We start from the raw sequence: 22,433 nt of genomic DNA, 5'->3' as shown, positions 1-22,433 counted from the left end.
GAACTTACATCCTCTCTTTTCCAACAAAATTCTCATGCAATCTTTTCCTTTCAGCCTCATTGGCATCTTATTCATCTTTGAGCGTGCCAAGCATGATTCTACCTACTGGCCTCTGAACTTGCCCCTTCTGAATGGAACAACCCTGTTATGGACTGAATATTTGTGTTCCCCTCAAATTCATTTTGAAACCTTACCTCCCACTGTGATGCTATCAGGAGTGTGGCCTTTGGGAGGGGATTAGGGTTAGATGAGGTCATAAGGGCTTTGCCCTCATGAATGGGGTTTGGCACCCCTGGAAAAGCACAGAGAGAGCTTGCTTCTGTTTGCTCCCTGCCACGTGAGGATGCAACAAGAAGGTAGCCACCTGGGAGCCGGGAAGCATGTCCTTTCCAGACCTTGAGTCATGAAGCTTATCCCTTATATTTTTTTCTAACAGTTTTATAGTTTTAGCTGTTACATTTAGTCTTTTCATCCCTTTTGAATTAATTTTTGCATATGGTATAAGGTAGGGGTTCAGTCTCACTCTTTTGCATGTGGATATCTAGTTTTCCCAGCAGCATTTGTTAAAAAGACTGTCCTTTCCCCGTTTGAAAGGTCTTGATACCCTTTACTGAATATTATCAGACCATATATATTTAAGGGTTTATTTTGGGGCTCTATTCTATATCATTGTCCTATATTCCTGTCTTATGACAATATCACACTACTGTTTGATTACCAAAGCTGAATGTAGTAAGTTTTGAAATTAGGAAGTGTGACTTCTCCAAGTTTGTTCCTCCTTTTCAAAATTGTTTTTGCTATTTAGGTTCCTTATAAAATTTAGGATGGATTTTTGTATTTCTGCAAAAAACACAAAAGAAGAATCACACTGAATCTTTATATCACTTTATATCACTTATATCTTAGTGATATTAAATCTTCTAATTTGTGAACATAGGATGCTTTGCCATTTGTTTAAGTGTTCTTTAATCTTTTTCAGCAGTGTTTTGTAGTTTTCAGTGAACAAGTCTTTTTTTAGTTAAGTTTATTCTAAAGGTACTTTTTTATGCTATTGTAAATAGAATTCTTAATTTCCTTTTAGGGTTATTCATTATTAGTGTATAGAAACCAATAAGTCTTTTTGTGTTATTTAATATATTACATTACTGAATTATTTCATCTTTTGTCAGTATTTCACTGGCAGTCAAGTGATTTGAACTAAACTCAAATGGAAACTAAAAATCAGAACCAACAATTTCTTATTTGAGTGCAAGTATTAAATTTTTATTTTATTAAAACAATTTTTAAAATATTTTAATTGATTTTAGAGAGGAAGGGAGAGGGAGAGAGTGATAAAAACATTAGTGATGAGAGAGAGTCATTGATTGGGCTGCCTCCTGTATGCCCCCCACTGGGTATCGAGCTTGAGACCTGGGCATGTACCCTATCAGGGAATTGAACTGTGATCCTCTGGTTCATAAGTCGACACTCAAACACTGAGTCATGCCAGCTAGGCTAAATTTTTATTTAATCTTTGTTAATCAAACTAAGGTTTTAGCTTATCTAAGTGTACTAATTTGGACTATAGATCTGGAAAAATACTAGCAAATCAAAATTACCTTAAAAAATTTTGTTTGAGCTCCTGATGTCATTAAAAGCTTCTAGAAATGATATTTTGGGAGTATAAGTTAGAGCTTATAGCTTTTACTGTGCCTTATTGATGTTTCTCTAGAACAGCGGTTCTCAACCTGTGGGTCGCTACCCCTTTGGGGGTCGAATGACCCTTTCACAGGGATTGCCTAAGACCATCAGAAAACACATATATAATTACATATTGTTTTTGTGATTAATCACTATGCTTTAATTATGTTCAATTTGTAACAATGAAAATACATCCTGCATATCAGATATTTACATTATGATTCATAACAGTAGCAAAATTATAGTTATGAAGTAGCAACGAAAATAATTTTATGGTTGAGGGTCACTACAACATGAGGAACTGTATTAAAGGGTCGCGGCATTAGGAAGGTTGAGAACCACTGCTCTAGAAGTTACTGGAAATGTCTTTTACAATTTGGAGGTGGGATGTACAGTTGAATCATTCTAGATTTTTTTTTTTTTTTTTACAGGCCACAGAAACATTATTTAGAATGGGCGTAGCAAGAGGAACCATCACAAAGTTAAGAAATGGAGAAGTAAGATAATAATTTTGATATAATTATTACTTCTTACAGATATATACATATTTTTAAAAATATGGTTTTATTTTAGAGAGAGAAGGGAGAGGGAGAGATAAATAGAAATATCAATGATGAGAGAGAATCATCGATTGGCTGTCTTCTGCATGCCCCCTGCATCTCAGGCCCTGACCAGGAATGAAACTGCGACCTTCTGGTTCATGGCTCAACCACTGACCCACACTGGCCGGTCTAAGTATTAGTACTTAATTCATAGAATGACATTTAAAAATGTGAATTTTATGATGCTTTATGTAACAAATTGAGAAAAACCTGTTGTATCTCTGACCTAATAATCTATTTTAAATAATCCAGTCATATTGGAACCTGATCTTGGGCTGAAAATGAATTGCTGAGCCTTTTATTCTTTACTTGCCAATTGTTTTTATGCTTAAAAGAAACTGATATTTTGTTTAATAACAACTTCTGGAAATATATATTTTTTAATGAATATGATCCCATACTTTTCCCTCCCCCCCCCCCCCCCTGTTTTATGCTCTATAGATCTGATACTTCTTTCTTAGGATAAAATAATTTGAAATGCTGATATTTATTACAGATTAAGAGAGATAGAAGGAGAGGGTTGGGGAGAAGAAGAGGAAGAGGAGGGGAGAGAGAGAAATGGAATTTAGTCTGCTCTTTTTTATAGTAGAAACTCAAGATACAGATTTTAAATTTTGACTTTTGTGTTTCTACCAATTCTTAAAAAAAATTCTACCACCTGAAATAAATTTTTATTGAAAACTATTACTAGCCTAATTATCACTCTACTTTATAAAATGTATTTGTCAATATATCTGCTTGCTAGGTGAAAATGTACAATCATTTGGAAATCATAGACTCCTAAATGGCAAATCCCTTTGGTATTAATTTGTAACATTTTTTTGTATGAAAAAGACAAGTGACCCCTTTGTATTCTCAGCAAACTGTAGTATGTGGGGCCAGTTTAAGAAAACATTCTCATTAATGAAGTCAGATATATTTATCTGCCCAGAATGTGTCAAAATGAATATCAGATTTTAGTAATTACTATGTATTTTCTCATGGGGGGGAATGAACTTTTGAACTTTATCTTCTTTAATAAGAAGTTTGGGAAAATGTATGCAAGGCGGTTTTATAAGAAATCTTCTGAGCACACCAACACATAGTGCATATGTACCTGTTTGGGGAAGTAGTTAAAGCAATGTATTTTGATCCATTTCTCCCCCAGATTGCTACAGGTGACTAACCTGGTTAACAAGTATTAATGTTGGACAAAGTGCTTTTAAAAAATTTTTTTTTTAATTAAATCTTTATTGTTCAGATTATTACATTTGTTAAAAAATTTTTTTAAAGGATAGTTTATTGCCCTGGCTGGTTTGGCTCACTGGATAGAGCGTCGGCCTGGGGACTGAAGGGTCCCAGGTGCGATTCCGGTCAAGGGCATGTACCTTGGTTGCGGGCACATCCCCAGTCGGGAGGTGTGCAGGAGGCAGCTGATCGATGCTTCTCTCTCATCGATGTTTCTAACTCTCTATCCCTCTCCCTTCCTCTCTGTAAAAAATCAATAAAATATATTTAAAAAAAGAGAATAGTTTATTGATTTTTAGAGGGAGAAGAAGGGAGAGAAGCATCCATGTGAGAGCGCAACTTTGAATGGCTGTCTCCTATAACCCCCTCCCCCACCCCAGGATGGAGCCCCCAACCTGGGCATGTGCCCTGACTGGGAATCGAACCCGCAATCCTTTGGTGCACGGGATGACACCCAACCAACTGAGCCACACCGGCCAGAGCAATGTTGGACAAAGTTTCTAACATAAAATTGAAACTGAAAGAAGTACATTTCCCCCTTACATTTTCAGATCCCTAAAGATGGACTGTGTCTTCCAGTCAGTGGCACCTACAGTCACCATTCACTATTATTCACATTTAACTTCTCTTAAATTGTGAGATTTCTTATAAGACTCTGATATTTTAGAGTTGATAATGTATGGTAATATTTTGTAGTTTAAAAAAATAGAGAGTGAGATATAGTAAATATCCAGTAAATGGTAGTTAGGTTAGGCCACTAATTAGTTTTAATTATTTGCCTTTTAGAAGTAGAGTATTAAAACAAAGCAAATATGTTATTGAATATGTGTATGTATATGGGTGGCATACACATATTGGAGATGATGGTGGGCCCGGTGCTATATAATATGGTTCCTGTCTTTAGAGTACCTCTCTTTCTGCTGGAGGAGACAATTGTATCAATACCTGAAAAAAAAAAAAAATCTGGAAAGAATAGAAATGCTTAGTTTAGGTGGAGTCTGGAAGTACCCGGAGTGCAGATTCCACTTGGAATGTGCTAAATTTTAGTATGAAGGCAATAACAGAGATATCATTTGGGAGTATGAGATAAACTAAAAGGTTAACAATATAAGGGATTATTTAAAACAGAAGCGGAAATCACCATATTTATCATAATGGAAAATTTTTGATATGTTAAGGGATGGGAGTGGCAGTGGTTACTTATCCTAGGGCAGTGGTTCTCAACCTTCCTAATGCTGCGACACTTTAATACAGTTCCTCATGTTGTGGTGACCCCCAATTTCATTGTTACAAATTGAATATAATTAAAGCATAGTAATTAATCATTATAATTAATATGTAATTATATATGTGTTTTCCGATGGTCTTAGGCGACCCCTGTGAAAGGGTCATTCGACCCCCAAAGGGGTCGCGACCCACAGGTTGAGAATCGCTGTCCTAGGGGGTTTAAAAAATTGTTCTAGCCCATCACTACAAAATTATTTGTTAAACGGGGATTAATAAGTAACCCTATGACAATTATGTCAGGTAGGAGGAATAAAGACTGGTATATCTACATTATAAAAAGACCAGTTTTTGAGTAAATTTGTTATCTGGATGCGTGAAGACACTGAGCTCTGCTAGCTTACCCTTCACTGTAATCTGTCACTACGTCTACATTTTGTCTACCCAATTGGACATTTCTGCTTGGACATTTTAAGATGTTGAAACCAGAAAACATAGCTCCTCTCTCTTAAAGTAAGGTGTTTTTGAAAGAGTCTGAAACATACTTTATAAATTATAATGAATCATTGGAGGGTTTAAGCAAAGAAGTGATATCTTTTAAAATCTTCATCACAACTCTGCAATGGAATAATTATTATGCCCATTTTATAGATAAACTGAGGCTCAGAGAAGTTAAACATTTTAGCTGTGATCAAACAGCCAGGAAATGGGAGAGCTGGGAATTGAACCCCAGTATGACTCCAAAGCCTATACGTCCCACTCTACAATGCAATCTTTCTCGATGTAATTTACTTTCTTGACTAAAGTTTTCTAATCATTCAGTGGTCTAATCATTCAGTTTGACAATTGAAAATAACATAGTAGCTAAGACTCCAAGATTATATAATCATCCAGATTTTTAATGCATTCTCATTATCACTATTATTTTTTCATATATGTAATATTGGACATAAAAATGAATAGAAAAAAATGCTGACCCTATCACAATTCTGTTTGCGACTAAATGCCTAGCCATGTTGATGTGCACTTTGCACAATCCTGTATAAGAGCTAGCTGAATTTTTATATCTTGATTCAGTTACATAAGCTAGAAAGCAGATAATTTTCTGGGTAGAAAATTTTAAAATGTGTTTCTTAATTTTGGGGCGGCAACTGAACCCAAAACCTGGGCACATGCCCTGGACAAGAATTGAACCAGCAACCTTTTGGTGCCTGGGACACTCTCAACCAATTGAGCCACAATGGTCAGGGCCATATATTTATGCTTTTAAATAGCATATATTTTTTCTTAGTTATTTTTTTATTTTTATATTTTTTTACTATTTCTCTTTTAATATCACCTTAGAAAATATGTGTGTTTAACAGGTAAAGTGTTAGTATTTAAAATAGTGAAGTCTCTGAGGCCTCGTGGCTAGTAAAATGCCTGTAGCTAGTGGCTTGTAAAATCTAATCAAATGAGCAGATATTTACTGAGAGCATCTTAAAGCAGATGTGACACATGGCACTGGAATCAGGTCTAGTTCCCTTTTCTTTCTTCCCTAAATATTAATTGAGTGCCAGGCACTATTGTAGGTGCTGGTTTTTAAATGTAAATAAAACTAAAATGGTTTCTGCTCTTAGGAAGCTTTACAGTCTAGTGGCTGAGCCCATAACCTGCCACTTGAACTTGCCAATCAGTGTTGTCTTCTGCAAATGGGATAAAAGCATCCACTTCATGCATTACTCTGCGAGAAATAAGTTAGACACTATGTATAAAGCAGCTAGCACAATATCTGGCACAAAGCAAGTATTTTAGAGTTTAACCTGTACTAAACGATAACTATTTTTTATGTAATTAAACATGATGGAGTGTTTCTTTTTATATTAAGAGTGAGTACATGGAGAGCTTGGGAGTGTGTTTATTTAGAACAGTGTGTGAACTGACACTTGGAAAGTAATAGACAGACTTTAGATATTATGGGGGTCAATAGCTGCGTTAATAGCAGTGTTAAAAGCAGTGGTACTTTTGAATGAACATTTCCTTCCTATGGGACTCAAGATATTCAGGTCAGCGTATATTGCCAGTGCCCTCTGCTGTCTCGTGCCAATAGCTCAGTAACAGAGAGAGTATATGGTCAGTTACAGACTCGTGGTATACTACTCAACCAACCAAATGCTGCTGATCAGGATTTTGTTTCTACATATAGAATAAACATAGTAGGGAGAAGTGCATCGTTACAGGAAAACTAACATGTGCAAACAAATTAGAATGCTATTTAAAAGACAAGGTGAAGTCATTACTTAATGAAAATTTAGTTCTCCTGATAATTGCAAGATTTAGTTGGGCAAAAGTCCTACTGAGAATGGCAAGACACTGACGGTTCAGAAATGCAGACTAAGGCTCAGCTAAGCCTGTCAAGAAAAATGGGATTATCTCTTCTGCAATACTCTGCTTTATGTATTGTATTATAACGGAAGAAAATATTAAGGTACTTTACACATGTAAGTTGCCATTGAAAGATACTCTTTGTTAACGTGATTAGCTTTCTCCCATATCTCCATATCATCTAAAGAAAAAGAAAAGAATAATTCTCACGACTGGATGGTTCCCAAATAATTCACATCTATTGTTATTTTCTTCTGTGAGTGATTTCCAAATTATATGTTTATTAATAAACTATACAAATAATCTATCAGAATTTAGTCCAGAAAAGTTATTATGATTTTTCTTCAAGCAGAAGATACACTATAGCTTTAAAAAATTATATATTTATGAAAAATGGACCATATCTAGAGAAGGAGAAAAGAAATAATATGGGAAAGTACCTAAACAGAAAAATTAAGGCCTAGAGAATTTTTATAACAAGCAACAAGGAAGTTGCAAACCTGTTTCTAATGAAGTGGGAAGTTATCGCTGAGATAACATGCTTCTGGTCATTATTTCAGGATGATGAAACATTAACTGAGGCTTCAAAGAAGTTGTGGAATTGTTACCTTGCTCATTTATAAAAAGTTGTTTTCTTTAATAGCCATCAATCTGGCTGGTATAGATATTGAACTGACAGACACAGAAGACTGGTCTATGTAACATTTTCAGTTCTCCAATTCTATGAATCCAAACAACATGTTACATTTTGGCAGGTGCCTAGAAAATTTAGAGTCTGTGCCAGAATTGCATTATAAAACATTGAGCTTCAGAACTTGTATTTTATTCTTGCTGAAATAGCTTATCTTTGTCACTAAATCTGCTTTAAATGGCTCATCATGTTATATACTATAACTCCTGGTGAATAAACTGAGTTTATTTGGAAAATTCTGGTGAAGATAAAGAAGGCCAAGGGCCAAAGTGAGGTTTTAAAAATATCAGATCACAATGTTTAAGCTTGGTGGTCTTGTCTGTACCAGCTTTGTACCTTTCTGTACGAGATAATTATCTTTTGAAATGCCCTTATTTTCTTCACAATAGTAACTCTTTTGATTTAAATACAAAAATAAATGTGCCACGATTTTGCCCTTAAACAAAATAAACAATATCTGGCTAACTATGGAACACTTAGGTTTTATTTTTCAAAAATTGGAAGGGTTCTTAAGATAACATCAATTTGTTTTGATCCTAATAAGAAGAGCTTTAGGCCAGGAAAGCAATTATTTCCACATGGGTAAGGCCAGTCCCAACTACTTCCTGTCCACCAACTGATCACTGAACTTAAACTTGCTTCCCTTGGTTTATATACTGGATGTGGTTGAATGCATTAGGAAATGCAGGCTCTACTTAAAATAAAGTCTTCTGAGATATAGAAAACATTTCTTTGTATAAAGGATTTTTGTGTATAATGTTCAACAGCAAGTAATTTAAACTTTTTGAATTACCAAGGGAATTTAATTTCATACACATACATATGTATAATTATTACCATTTTGTTTATACATCGTTTCTCTTTGTTGACTCTTGACTGCATTCTTAATAGGTGAGTTTGCTATGTAGAGACAAGTATTGCTTGTGGTGGTTGAGTAGGGACATGGCAGATCAGAAATGAAAGGATTTGTATAAAGTGATGTGGTTGATTATTCCAGTGATGAGCCTAATTCTAAAGCTGTCACCATGAATCACTCCATTAGCATAGCAGACACACCTGTCACTAAGGAAATTTTAAGGATTTTTGAAGCTGTGTACCAGGAACTGGGAACAAAGACCAGATCTATTCCTTATTATAGCATAATCTATAGATTTGCCTTTCCTGAAAACTTTATATACAGGTGTCCCCCCAAAATGTATACACACTTCAACAGCTGATAGCTCAATTTTGAAAATGAAATGTTTTTAAATAAACACTGCCTTTATAATTATTCAAAGTGTGTGTATAGATTTTTGGGGTCACTCTGTATATGTACTCTTTTGTTTCTGACTTCTGTCACTTAGCATGTTTTTAAGGTTCATCCATATCAGTTTTCCTTTTCATGACTGAATGGTATTCTATTGTATGGATAATATTTTGTTTATCTATTTAATGAAATTTAGATTGTCTCTAGTTTTTGTCTATTATGTATACTTCTGTGAGCATTTGCATAGAAGTCATTGTGTTGACATATGTTTAAATGTCTCTTCGGTTGCTACTTCAGAATAGAATTGCGAGGTCATATGAATAAATTTTTAAGAAAAGTGGCAGTACCATTTTACATTTACAATGTCAACGGATAAGGGGTCCTGTTGTCAGATTTTTGTCAACATTTGGCATTATCAGTCTTTTTATTATAGCCATTCAAGAAACATGTAGTGGTATCTAACTTATTGTGGTTGTAATTTGTACTTCCCTAATGACTTTGGACATCTTTTTATGTGTTTTATTAGTCATTATTTTTATGTGTTTTATTAGTCATTATTTTTGATTATTTCTGTCTGCACAATGGATCCAGACAGAAAAAGCTCTAGGAGAAACCCTGTGTTCCTCTGTGTATGGTTCGAGAACTGGAAAGGAAGGCCCATCATGAAGGAAACTGTGCAGAAAAATACCATTTTCTTTTTATGTTCTGTATTTTGATTTCATTCTTCTGGTGGGACTGCAGGTGTCCCCAGTCATGGGGTTGTCCTCCAGCTGTGGCAGTGGCAGCTATGCAGCCATTTAATACTGAGTGATAATCTGTCCCTTTGACCAAAGAGACTGAAAAAGGGGCTCCTGTCATCCAAGAAGTGTGGGGAGACTATCTGTTAGATTTTCCTCCTTTCCCCTCATCACTTCACCCCTGAGGCAGATGTAATTACAGGAAATGTGCGATGATGGGAGTCAAAAAACCAGTGTAGGCAGAGGATCAAGAAAAGGGGCCTGGGAGACAGACTGTGGGAAAAGTCATAGAGAGGCAGGCGGTAGAGAAAAAGATGACCCAAGTCTGTGTGTGAAGTCTGAAATCACCCCTGTGCCGAGCGTGTGTGGAACTCCTTTGTGGAACCATAATAGAGGCTTTGAGTAACTACAGTGTAGACCACTGCCCTTAGGTGGCACAAATGGGGATATACTGAATGGCACTGAAAAGACCTGGGAAATGGAAAATGATATTGAAACCACAACCCATAGAAGGTGGGTCAGGACTTGTGTTTGGAACCTAACAGGGTTGGTTGCCTACAACAACAACAAAAATAGCAACAAAAATGACAACAAATCAATTTTTTTTTTTTTAATATTTTGTTTTTTTTTTGTTTTTTTTTTATTGCTTAAAGTATTACAAAGGGTATTACATATGTATCCATTTTATCCCCCCGCCCTAGACAGTCCCCTAGCCTCCCCTATCACCCAGTGTCTTATGTCCATTGGTTATGCTTATATGCGTGCATACAAGTCCTTTAGTTGATCTCTTACCCCCCTACCTCCTGCCCCCCAACCCTCCCCGGCCTTCCCGCTGCAGCTCGACAATCTGTTTGAGGCAGCTCTGCCTCTGTATCTATTATTGTTCAAAAGTTTATAATGGTCTCTATTGTCCACGAATGAGTGAGATCATGTGGTATTTTTCCTTTATTGACTGGCTTATTTCACTTAGCATAATGCTCTCCAGTTCCATCCATGACGTTGCAAATGGTAAGAGTTCCTTCCTTTTTACAGCAGCATAGTATTCCATCGTGTAGATGTACCACAGTTTTCTAATCCATTCATCTACTGATGGGCACTTAGGCTGTTTCCAGATCTTAGCTATGGTGAATTGTGCTGCTATGAACATAGGGGTGCATATATCCTTTCTGATTGGTGTTTCTGGTTTCTTGGGATATATTCCTAGAAGTGGGATCACAGGGTCAAATGGGAGTTCCATTTTCAGTTTTTTAAGGAAACTCCATACTGTCTTCCATAGTGGCTGCACCAGTCTGCATTCCCACCAGCAGTGCACAAGTGTTCCTTTTTCTCCACATCCTCTCCAGCACTTGTCGTTTGTTGATTTGTTGATGATAGCCAGTCTGACAGGTGTGAGATGGTACCTCATTGTTGTTTTGATTTGCATCTCTCGGATGATTAGTGACTTTGAGCATGTTTTCATATGTCTCTTGGCTTTCTGGATGTCCTCTTTTGAAAGGTGTCTATTTAGGTCCTTTGCCCATTTTTTGATTGGATTGTTTATCTTTCTTTTGTTAAGTTGTATGAGTTCCCTATAAATTTTGGAGATTAGGCCCTTATCAGATATGTCATTGGCAAATATGTTTTCCCACACAGTGGGTTTTCTCGTTGTTTTGTTGATGGTTTCTTTTGCTGTGCAGAAGCTTTTTATTTTGATGTAGTCCCATTTGTTCATTTTTTCTTTAGTTTCAAGTGCCCTAGGAGCTGTATCAGTGAAGAAATTGCTTCGGCATATGTCTGAGATTTTCTTGCCTTTGGATTCTTCTAGAATTTTTATGGTATCCTGTCGTACATTTAAGTCCTTTATCCATTTTGAGTTTATTTTTGTGTATGGTGTAAGTTGGTGGACAACAAATCAATTTTCCAGAGGACCAGAAGTCTTTAACATGACCAAGAGTGTCATAATACTAGTCCCTAGGGTACAATCTAAAAATATTTGACATACCAAGAACCAGGGAAATTATAACTAATTGTAGGAAAAACACCAGTCAACAGATGCCAAACCTGAGATGATCTCAATTTTAGAGTTATAATAAAAAGTGCAAACCCTTTGACACGAATGGGGATATTGAAGTTTCAGCAAAGAAAAGAAACCATAAAAAAAACCAAATTCAAATTTTTGGATGGAAAATTAACACAAAAAATATTATTATTAAATGCTAAAGCAACTAAGAATTTACTAGATGACTTCAGTAGCAGAGTGGAGAAGGCAGAGAAAAGAAAAGTGAATTGGAGAAAGTCCAGTAGTAATTGTGAGTAAAAGACTGAAAAGCAAAGATTAAGAACCTAAATGACAATAGCAAAGCTCTAACACTTGTGTTATAAGTGTTTTAGAAGAGAAGAAAGAAGTTTGTGCAGAAAAAGAATTTGAAGAAGTAATGTCTGAAAACATCCAAATTTGGTGAAAGACATACATTTACCCATTCACAGAGCGTAGTGAACTTCCCTCCCACAAGGCTGCATATTGTATCATTTCCATCTATTTGACATTCTACAAAAACCAAAACTATAGAGATGGGAGATCAGATTAGTAGTTGGCAGAGACTGGAGGGGTTGATTCAGAAGGACAAAATGAGGGAATGCTTTTGGTGATGGAACTATTCTGTATCAAAGTACTGAATACAGTACCCAACTCTATGAATTTTTTAAAACCCATAGAATTACATACCTTAAAGAGTAACTTTTATTGTATGTAAATTATAAGACAAAAAGATAATGGTTAAAACAAAAAACCCATGTGTATTGAAAGACAATACTGCTCAGATCATTTTATTTTTTTATTTTTTTTATTTTATTGATTTTTACAGAGAGGAAGGTAGAGAGATAGAGAGTTAGAAACATCGATGAGAGAGAAACATCGATCAGTCGCCTCCTGCACATCTCCTACTGGGGATGTGCCCGCAACCCAGGTACATGCCCTTGACCGGAATCGAACCTGGGACCCTTCAGTCCGCAGGCTGACGCTCTAGCCACTGAGCCAAACCGGTTTCGGCTGCTCAGATCATTTTCATTCTTTTTTTTTTTTTAATCCTCACTTGGGGATATTTTTCCATTGATTTTTAGAGAGAGTGGAAGGAAGGGGGAGACACACAAAGAGAGAAACATTGATGTGAGAGAGACACATTGATTGGTTGCTTCCCTCATGTGCCCCAACTGGGGCCAGGGATTGAGCCTGAAACCAAGGTACCTGCCCTTGATGGGAGTTGAACCTGTGACTCTTCAGGCCACAGGCTGATGCTCTAACCACTGCTCAAGGCGATCATTCTCATTCTTATAATTTTCCTTGGACTGTTGAAGATTAAGGAGGCTAGTTCTATAGATTATTTTTTCCTTAGGCTTCTTTCAGGATTTTTACTTTCTTTAAAAAAATTTTTCTCCTCTGATTTGAAAATGAGTTGCCGGGGTATGGTTTATTTGGTATTTATCCTGTGTAGTGTTCTGTGAGCTTGCTGAAACTATTTGGTGTCTGACATTAATTTGGGGAAATTATCATTCTTTCAAATATTTCTTCCCTTTCTTCTTCTTCTGGTATTGCCCTTACACGTATGTTACACCTTTTGTAGTTGTTCATAGTCCTTGGATATTCTGTTTTTTTCCATCTTTGTTGCTCTTTGCTTTTCAGTTTTGGAGGTTTCTATTTGATGTATCCTCAGGATCAGAGATTCTTTCCTCAGCCATGTCATCTACTACTAAGCCCATCAAAGGCATTCTTCGTTTCTGTTGCAGTATTTTTTATCTCTAGCATTTCTTGTTGGTTATTTCTTAGGATTTTCATCTCTCTGCTTACATTGCCCATCTGTTTTTGCATGTTGTTGACTTTGTCCATTAGAGTCCTTAGCATATTAACCATAGTTGTTTTAAATTCCTGGTCTGATAATTGCAACATCTGTGCCATATCTGGTTTTGATGCCTGCTTTTGTCTCTTCACACTGTTTTGTTTGTTTGTTTTTTTTGCCTTTTAGGATGTTTTGTAATTTTTTTTTTTTGATAGCTGGCCATGGTGTTCTGGGTAAAAGGAGCTGCTGTGAATAGGACTAGTAATATGGCAGTGAGGCGTGGGAGGAGGAGAAGCATTCCATAGTCCCCTAAGTCTCAGTCCTGTAGGGAGCCTGTGCCTCTGGACTGTGAACTTCACAGGTGTTTCTCAGGTGAGACAGGATGGTCCAAGTGGGCTGGAGCTGCGTATTTCCCCTCCCCCAGGGCAGTTAGGCCCTGATGATACCCCAGCAGGCTAGGCTCTGGTTAACTAGTTTCTTTTGAGGGTAGGCATTTTTCCCCTGCTTGGAAGCACCAGGGGATTTTTCTCTGAAATGTATTGTGAGAACCTAGTCAAGTTCTTGGAGGTAAAACTCACGAAAGTGTGAGGTCCCCTTTTGACTGCTTCCCCCGGAGTTCTTAACTCTCAGACTTGTCCGTATGAGCCAGCAGCAGTTCATTCAATGATCGTTGAGGTGTTCCTACCCAGGCCCTGGTTTCCTGCCTAGGTGAGCCAGGACTCCCTGTGGCCTCAGTCAGGGGCAGAGGTTCCGTTCGCCTGCTTCCTCACCTCTCTTACAGGTCCAAGAAGAGTTGTTGGTTTATTTAGCTCGTTCAGCTTTGTACTTGTTCTGGTGGAGTGGCACGTGAAACTGGAAATCCCCCAGATTTTATTCTTTTAGGAGAATTGAATCCTTGCTCTCAATATTTCTGTATGATGTTTGAAGTCTTTAGTTTGTTTTACGTGAACATGCCAATTTCTATTTTATTTTAAAGATAGGGTTGGTATCGTGGGCTGTATTTGAAATGAGAGTAATAAGCCTTGGGGTCCTTAATAAAGCCCAAGAAATAACTGGAAATCATTTGCCAACAATAAAGTTTCAGAACAGAATTTTGAATATGTAATGCTATTTAGCAGTGTTAGAATGAAGTCTTTGTTTATTTTTCCATGCAAACTTTGTAAATTTACAAGCCCAAATGAAACATATATAATGTTCTGTGTTTCCTGTTAACAGTAGGCATATACAATGTTCATTTTGTGATTTGCATGTTATTTCTTTTTTAAAAAAATTAACATTCAAATTTGGAGGAGGAATAGAAACCAAAGTACTTTCTTACATGTGTGTTTAAGTTAAAGCTACAGTTTCTTGTTCGTTGCTCAGACCTTGTGATAGTAGGTAATAGAGGCTTGTGTTTTATGAAAATGATACAAGGCAGATTAGGAGGAGAAATACAGACTCAAATAGATTTTATATCTCTGACAGTTATTTTAAAGTGTTGTTTATCCTGTGTTTTAAAAAAAAAGGGGGGGGAGGGAGTTGCTGTCCGAAGAGTCATCTTTAGCTCTGGTTCGATGGGTTTTGTCTAGGCTACTTTGGCGTTACAGTTAGTTTTTTTTTTTTTCCTTTTAAGTACATCAAATTTGCCAAACATGGTAAGAACTAGTTGCTTCCAAAGAATTACGGTAAAACCATATGAAGGAGTTTTCCATTTTCTTGTGCTACCTGGGCTGTGCAACAGTGTTGGGAGGCAAAAACCCGGGCATGCATCCTAGATCACCTCTTCTGTCACCAAAGAGAAAGGATCAAGATGTTCACTTACCCCACAGACTGCTAAAAAGCAGATGGTAATAGCTAGCTATACTGTGCCAAAGATAATGAAAGGTTCAAAAGCCAGTAAATATTTGTTGAAAACAAACTATGTGCCCTTTCCCATTTCTTCTACTTTTCATGTTCGAATCCTGCCTCTTTCTCATGTGAGTCCCATCTCAGTCCTTACCTCCTCTTCGCTCTCCCCAGCTGGAAATCATTCCTGCATTTACATTTGTTACTTGGTCTCTTGCCTTATATTTCCTGCTAGATTTTAAGCTCTCCAAGGGCAACTTTTGTGTCTGATTTTCCTTTGCATTGTGGATAACACTTTGCACATAAACCCAATTTATATTCGGTGAGTCAATGGAAGACAAATGGACAATAAGTTAAGAGGAAAAATCTAAAAATGAATTTTAGATCTCTCCTGCATGTATGTTTGTTTAAGTTGCAGTTTGTTGTTCACTGCTTAGTGACGGTGGGTGGAAAGTTGTTCAGTACATGAATACTTTAGAGCAGTGGTTCTCAACCTTCCTAATGCCGCGACCCTTTAATACAGTTCCTCATGTTGTGGTGACCCCAACCATAAAATTATTTTCGTTGCTACTTCATAACTGTAATTTTGCTACTGTTATGAATCGTAATGTAAATATCTGATATGCAGGATGTGCTTTCATTGTTACAAATTGAACATAATTAAAGCATAGTGATAAATCACAAAAACAATATGTAATTATGTATGTGTTTTCTGATGGTCTTAGGTGACCCTGTGAAAGGGTCATTTGACCCCCAAAGGGGTCGCGACCCACAGGTTGAGAACCGCTGCTTTAGAGATACATGAGTTTGGTTCCAAAAGGCTATAATAAAGCAAGTCATAATCTTTTTATTGGCTTAGGGTTCAATTTGCAAAAAATGTAACATATTTAAAGTCCAGTAAAGTGAAGGTATGCCCGTGTAGCCTGTAATAATTACATATACCTGTATGATAAAATGGTTAAAATGGTAGCACCTTAATCAGGGTGCTTTGAATAGTAGGTGGTGAAAAATATGTGTTGGTGGGCAGGAATTTGTATCTCCTTAAATCTCCAACATCTAGCCCTATTGCTTTTCTATTTCTGTGGTGTTTGATTATTAAAACAATTGATTTTAATGTTAATGTGACAGGAATATCCAAAGGTACTTTGCATAATTTACTACTTATTATTTAATTTAATGAATATTAGATATGATTTAGGAAATATGTTTTGTTTAGAATATTATGTTTTTAAACTGTGTTCTAGATACAGGGGAATGTAATGATAAGTAACAAATGTAAGACATGGCACCTACTTCCATGAATCTCATGTAAAAAATTTTTTTAAATTGATTTTTAGAGGGAGGAAGGGAAGATAGTGGGAGAAGGTGAGGGAGTGGGAGGGAGAGAGAGAGAGAGAGTCTCAGAGAGAGAGAGAAAAGCATCACTGTGAGAGAGAAACATCTATGGGTTGCTGATTATACTCCAACCAACTTAGCCACACTTGCCAGGGCCATAAATCTCACTTTTAAAAATATTATTTCTTTTGGGTTTCTCTTAATTTTTCTTTTGAATAGTTAGTGTTAAATATTTTAAGTGAAGTTTTTGTTAAATAGTTTTTATTTGGAATGTTAGTAAAATTAATATTTGGTCTTACTGTGGTATTTGTTGGACTTTCACATGTACATGACCTACTAGGGCTTAATTACTTTTAATTCCAATAGAACATAGCTCTGCAGAGTTGAGGTTAAGGAAGGGCAAGGAAAGAAAGCGATTGCTTGAAGCTGAAGCTTTCTTCTATCTGAATTGTAACTGTCTGAATGACTGATTTTTTTTTTCAATTGGCACGGTTTAGTAATCATTAAAATTTTTTTGTGTGTTTCTTCTGTAATGTGTAGTTAAGTTAAAGGCAATTAAAAATTCCTCCTTAATATTTTTAATAACAGCAATTTTAAATAATGGTCGTTAATCATCTGCTAAATGTAAACTCTTTTACAGATTGATATCTTAGGATAATTGAAATGTGTATGCATTGATACTGAGACTTGCAAATCACATTTTCTTTGTGCTGTTTATATATTAACACTATTGTTTAAAAGTCCCAACAGAGTTTGATAAATCTTAATCTGTTTTATATTAAGAGCATGTTTAGCGAACATTCTCTAAATAGAAAGTTTCTGCATTGTGTCTTTCAAATATTTTAGAATCTTTTAAATTCAAAAGGCACTTTGTGTCAGTTATTTTATTTGCTCTTTTGAAAAATTATTTGAGAGAAATTGAAACTTTTACTTTACATATTTCTTTGTGTATTAGAAGTGATCCAAAAAACTCATCAGGAAAATTAGAGGACAGTTGTGTGAATATCATATATGTGTTATATATAAGGACAGTTTAATTTCAGAATTAATCTTTTAATTACTTTTTAATTAATCAGTTTTCAATCTTCAGTAGTAATAGAGTATGCCTTTAAATGTGGCTCTTTGAAAAGTGGGGAGTGAGGAGCTACTCTGTAGTTTTGCCTGGCAGAATAGCTTTTAGATAAGAATTTCATAGAAAGAAGTAACTTTAGGGTTGTTGTTTTCTAATACTCACTTGAGGATATGTTTTCTTTTTTTAAAATATATTTTTATTGATTTTTTTACAGAGAGGAAGGGAGAGGGATAGAGAGTTAGAAACATTGATGAGAGAGGAACATCAATCAGCTGCCTCCTGCACACCCCCCCACTGGGGATGTGCCCGCAACCAAGGTCCATGCCCTTGACCAGAATCGAACCCGGTCCTCAGGCTGACGCTCTATCCATTGAGCCAAACCAGTTAGGGCATGAGGATATGTTTTCATTGATTTGAGAGAGAGAGATCAGTTGCCTCCCATATGCTCCTTGCCCCCTCTCCACATCCCTCCCCTTCCTAGAGATCCAACCTGCAACCTTTTGGTATATAGAATGACATTCCAACCAGTTAAACCACCTGGCCAGGGCTACTTTAGGTTTTGAAAAACAACAGCAATAGAGTGGTTTTTAGAAAATTATTGTTTAATCCATATAGTAAATGAAGGAGTTTCTAATGCTAAGTATGTTTTAGAAACTATAGACATGACAAATTGTGTTTACATATATTCCATAGCATTAGTTAGGTGTTCTCCTGTCTTTTTCCCCGTAAATATTTTTGTGTTATATATGGGGCTTTACGTCTAATGACGTTATCTTTATTCTGTATATATTGCTTTCTATATTAAATGCCTGTAGCTTCTAGCCAAATGGCTTGAATGTGATATATGCTCAGTAAAACACTCTTTTGAGACATCATTGCTTCTTAAGATTTAAAAATGCCCAAGATAGAAGTGTTCTTATACTTTGGCTTACCTCTTTTTATGAAAACCCAGTGGGCAACATCCTCTTTGCTAAATAAAAAAATTTGTGGTGCTGTATATATACATTACGAAAGGATTTTTCTGGTAAAACTTTCTTTTTGTTATGGAAAAAATCACACACATATATATAAAAAAGAATAGCCATCTTCTGGCTTTAATAATTACACAATGTCTTTTATCTATATCCCCACCTACTTTCGTATTATCTCCCCTCGGTAATTTTGAAGCAAATTTCAGACATATAATTCAATCTGTAAGTATTTTAGTATGTATCACTAAAAGGTAAGGACTTCTATTTTTAAATATAAGCATAATGTCATTTATCTCAAGTTTCCTTATTCACATTATTTACTCAATCAGTGTTCATATTTCCCCTGTCATCTCTCTTGTTTGCTAAAGTGAGAATGCAAATAACATTCTAATTGGTAAATAAATCGTAAATTTGTTTTAATTGGTTGGTTCTCTCTCCTTCATTTCTCTCTAGTTTCCTAGAAACCAGTTCAAAAAATTGAGTAATTAGGTATTTAAAATTATTATAACATCATAGATTTAAACATAATTTATATGTTTCAGTCCATTGTAGTTATCCCTTTTTTCAAATTTAAATTTTATTTTTTCCATCACCATTTATCCCCTCTATGCCCTCTTCCACCTCCTCCCATTTCCTTCCCCCCAGCAATCATCATACTATTGTCCGTGTCCATGAGTTCTCTCTCTTTTTTTTCTTTTTTGCTCAATCCCCTTCCCTCCACCCAGTACCCCTCCTCACCCACCCCATCTCCCCCTAAGCCGCCACCACCAGAGTTGTCTGCCTGCTCTCTATCTATGAGTCTGTCTCTATCTTGCTTGGTAGTTCAGTTTGTTCATTAATTGCCACATATGAGTGAGTTCATATGGTACTTGTCTTTCTCAGACTATAGTAATCCTTCTTAATTGTCATATTGTTCCTCAAGATTGCCAGTAGAAACCTCCACAAGGTGGGTCCTGAATTTCTTGATAGAACCTAGTAGTATTCTGGTAAGGTGAGATGTTCATCTTACACATAATACCAGCCTTTTCTTCCAGGAGCCACGGTTAATTTACACATGGATTGTAACTTATAAAATGTTTCTGTCTTAAATCCCATGAGTTAAAATTTTGACATGACTTAGACAGTTTTGACTGTGTAGGATATATGAGTGGATCATTTCTTAAGATTAATCCACAATTGAAGTTAGCAGTCTGGGATTTAGGTTTTCCCCTAGGAATTTCTGTTATTGATAGTAAAGTTTATTTTTAAAGTTGATAGATTTTTGTGATATGAAATTTGAATCAGTAGCATTATAATATTTATTTAGCTTCATACATATATTTATAAGCAATTCTTTTCACTTATAAGTAGTAAAGCAGATTTATAAAATTATGATTCAGCTTTGTTTGAAACAATGTGAAATTTAATAATTTGAGTCACCCAATTGATGGTCCAATATTTTTCAGTCAGTGATATGCCGCATTTAGATTTAAAATTGGTGTGGAAGTGAACATAAAGTTATTTTATAAAAAGAGGGAGGGGAAAATTAAGGATTAAAAAAACAGTATTTGCCCTAACCGGTTTGGCTCAGTGGATAGAGCGTCGGCCTGCGGACTGAAGGGTCCCAGGTTCGATTCCGGTCAAGGTCATGTACTGTGGTTGCGGGCACATCCCCAGTCGGGAGGTGTGCAGGAGGCAGCTGAATCGATGTTTCTCTCTCATCGATGTTTCTAACTCTCTATCCCTCTCCCTTCCTCTCTGTAAAAAATCAATAAAATATATTTAAAAAACCCCACAAAAAACAAACAAACAAAAAAACCAGTATTTAAAGATGATGTACTAGAAAACGTGGTTATTATTGTGTGGTTAGTATTATATTTACTTTGTTCTCATGGTTTATAACTAAATGTCTTAGCCAAAATAATAGTTTGACCAAATGCTTGATTGATTAAGATATTTTATCCTATTGAGTTCTCAAACTTTTTTTGACTTTGATATTTTTCAGTGTTTGGAAATGTCAGTGCTTAGTTTGTGTCTTTGATATGTCAAACCAAGTAGGGTCATTAATAAAACTCTTGCAGTTTATTTCCCACAGAGATTTAGCTGGAATTTATATGTCAGAGGTTACATAGAAGTACTTCACAGAAAAGCTCAGAGTTAAAGACAGTAAGTTAGAGGGGCCAGGCAGGGAAAGCATGTGTACCAAGTTGAGTATCTGAGGCCAGATTCTGATTAATGTGTCCACGTGAAATGAAAACAGGGAGTGGAGAAATAGTTACTGACCGTGATGAAGTATTGTATTGCCAAATCTAAGAGATCCTGTTGAACTCAATATAACCTTCCTATGGGCTTTGGGGATCTCTCAGATCGTGACCTTACCTGCCATGGATTCTCAAACCACCTTCTCTCTGAGCCCATGCAGAATGTGGTCTGTTGTAACGATTGCAGTAAGATGGCCAGAAACATGCTGTGTATGTGTGTATCTCCATGTGCACTTGTGTGCGCGCGCAGGACCATTTAATTTACTTTATAATGATAGTATTTTGACTCTTGAGAATCGTTGACAAGTTGAGGTCTTTTACAACTTTAGATTTGAAGGATTGGAGCATTTTTTAACCAAAAGGTAAAACTGGAAAGAAAATGTCTAGTCACCATTATTTCAGTAGCTTCTTACTGTTTGTGGTAATGTAAACAAAGTCAGATTCCTTTACCATTCATTCATGAACCACAAAATGTTACGTATGTCTGGCTAGAGACTATTTAATTGCCTATCTTTGAAAATTAAACCTTCTTAGACTGTATTATACTTTGAGACTCAGTTAATGTCTGTATCTGACTTTGTTTAGAAAGAGAGATTTGTATTTATGCTACAGGATATTTTGTTTAACAAGGTTATTTATTCAGAATGACCAGCTACAAATTCAGACTTGAACAATGAGAGAGAGCATGGTTACAGACTCCTCTTTGTTGTGACGGTGAAATTTAGTGGATAACTACATGGTGTTCAGATGCCAGTTTCTGTAAAGTGTTGTAGAAAGGGAGCCAGTGCAGTTGGCACAGTCATCTTTTTGTTCATGGCCCACCCCCAATCTCATACAGAGGCTTTTATTTAAAAAAAAAAAAATAAGTCATAGAAATTCCCATAAGTAGTTGAATTGAGCTAATTTAAAATCAAATCTGAAAGAAGTTATGACCTAGTATTTTGTACATTCTTTAAAATCACTTCACTTCTCCTTAAGTCTTTTAATGTTTCCATTGGATTTTAAAAAGTTATAAAAGTAATATATGCTATTTGACAATTTTAAAGTATGTAGAAACATATAAATTAAAAACTGAAAGTCCCTTTTTTCAATCTTTTTCATTCTCTACTCTCTGGTTTAACCACTGTTAATAGTTTGTTGTGTTTATACACACACCCAAGTACACACACACAATATTTATGTACATATTTTCACTGTTTTGTATTTATCTATCTATCTATATAAAAGGCTAATATGCAAAGTGTCCCTGTGGGAGTTCGACTGGGAGACCGCGAGTTCTATTGCTCTCTATGATATGCGCTGACCACCAGGGGCAGTGCAAAATGAAGGAAGGCCCCAGCCGACAGCTGGAAGGAAGGCCAGCGCACATCATAGCGAGTGGTTGAACTCCCGTTTGGTCGAACTCCTG

The 22,433-nt window shown here is 36.0% G+C and overlaps 1 protein-coding gene across 2 annotated transcripts in view; it reads left to right on the top strand.

Annotated features, from left to right (window-relative positions):
* Nucleotides 1-22,433, top strand: part of TMEM135 (transmembrane protein 135) — a 236,156-nt gene that overhangs the window by 85,692 nt on the left and 128,031 nt on the right. Inside the window, exon 5 of one of the 2 annotated variants that reach the window (XM_059708197.1) lies at nucleotides 2,112-2,177. The exons of the other annotated variant lie outside the window; for it this stretch is intronic. Coding sequence (XP_059564180.1) covers nucleotides 2,112-2,177 — 66 coding nt within the window. The remainder of the gene's footprint in view (nucleotides 1-2,111; nucleotides 2,178-22,433) is intronic. 2 annotated transcript variants of the gene reach the window in all.

Source organism: Myotis daubentonii, chromosome 9 (genome assembly GCF_963259705.1).
Source record: "Myotis daubentonii chromosome 9, mMyoDau2.1, whole genome shotgun sequence".
NCBI classification, from domain to species: Eukaryota; Metazoa; Chordata; class Mammalia; order Chiroptera; family Vespertilionidae; genus Myotis; species Myotis daubentonii.
The sequence above is the reverse complement of the archived record's forward strand: the minus strand, read 5'-3'. Positions and strand labels throughout refer to the sequence as shown.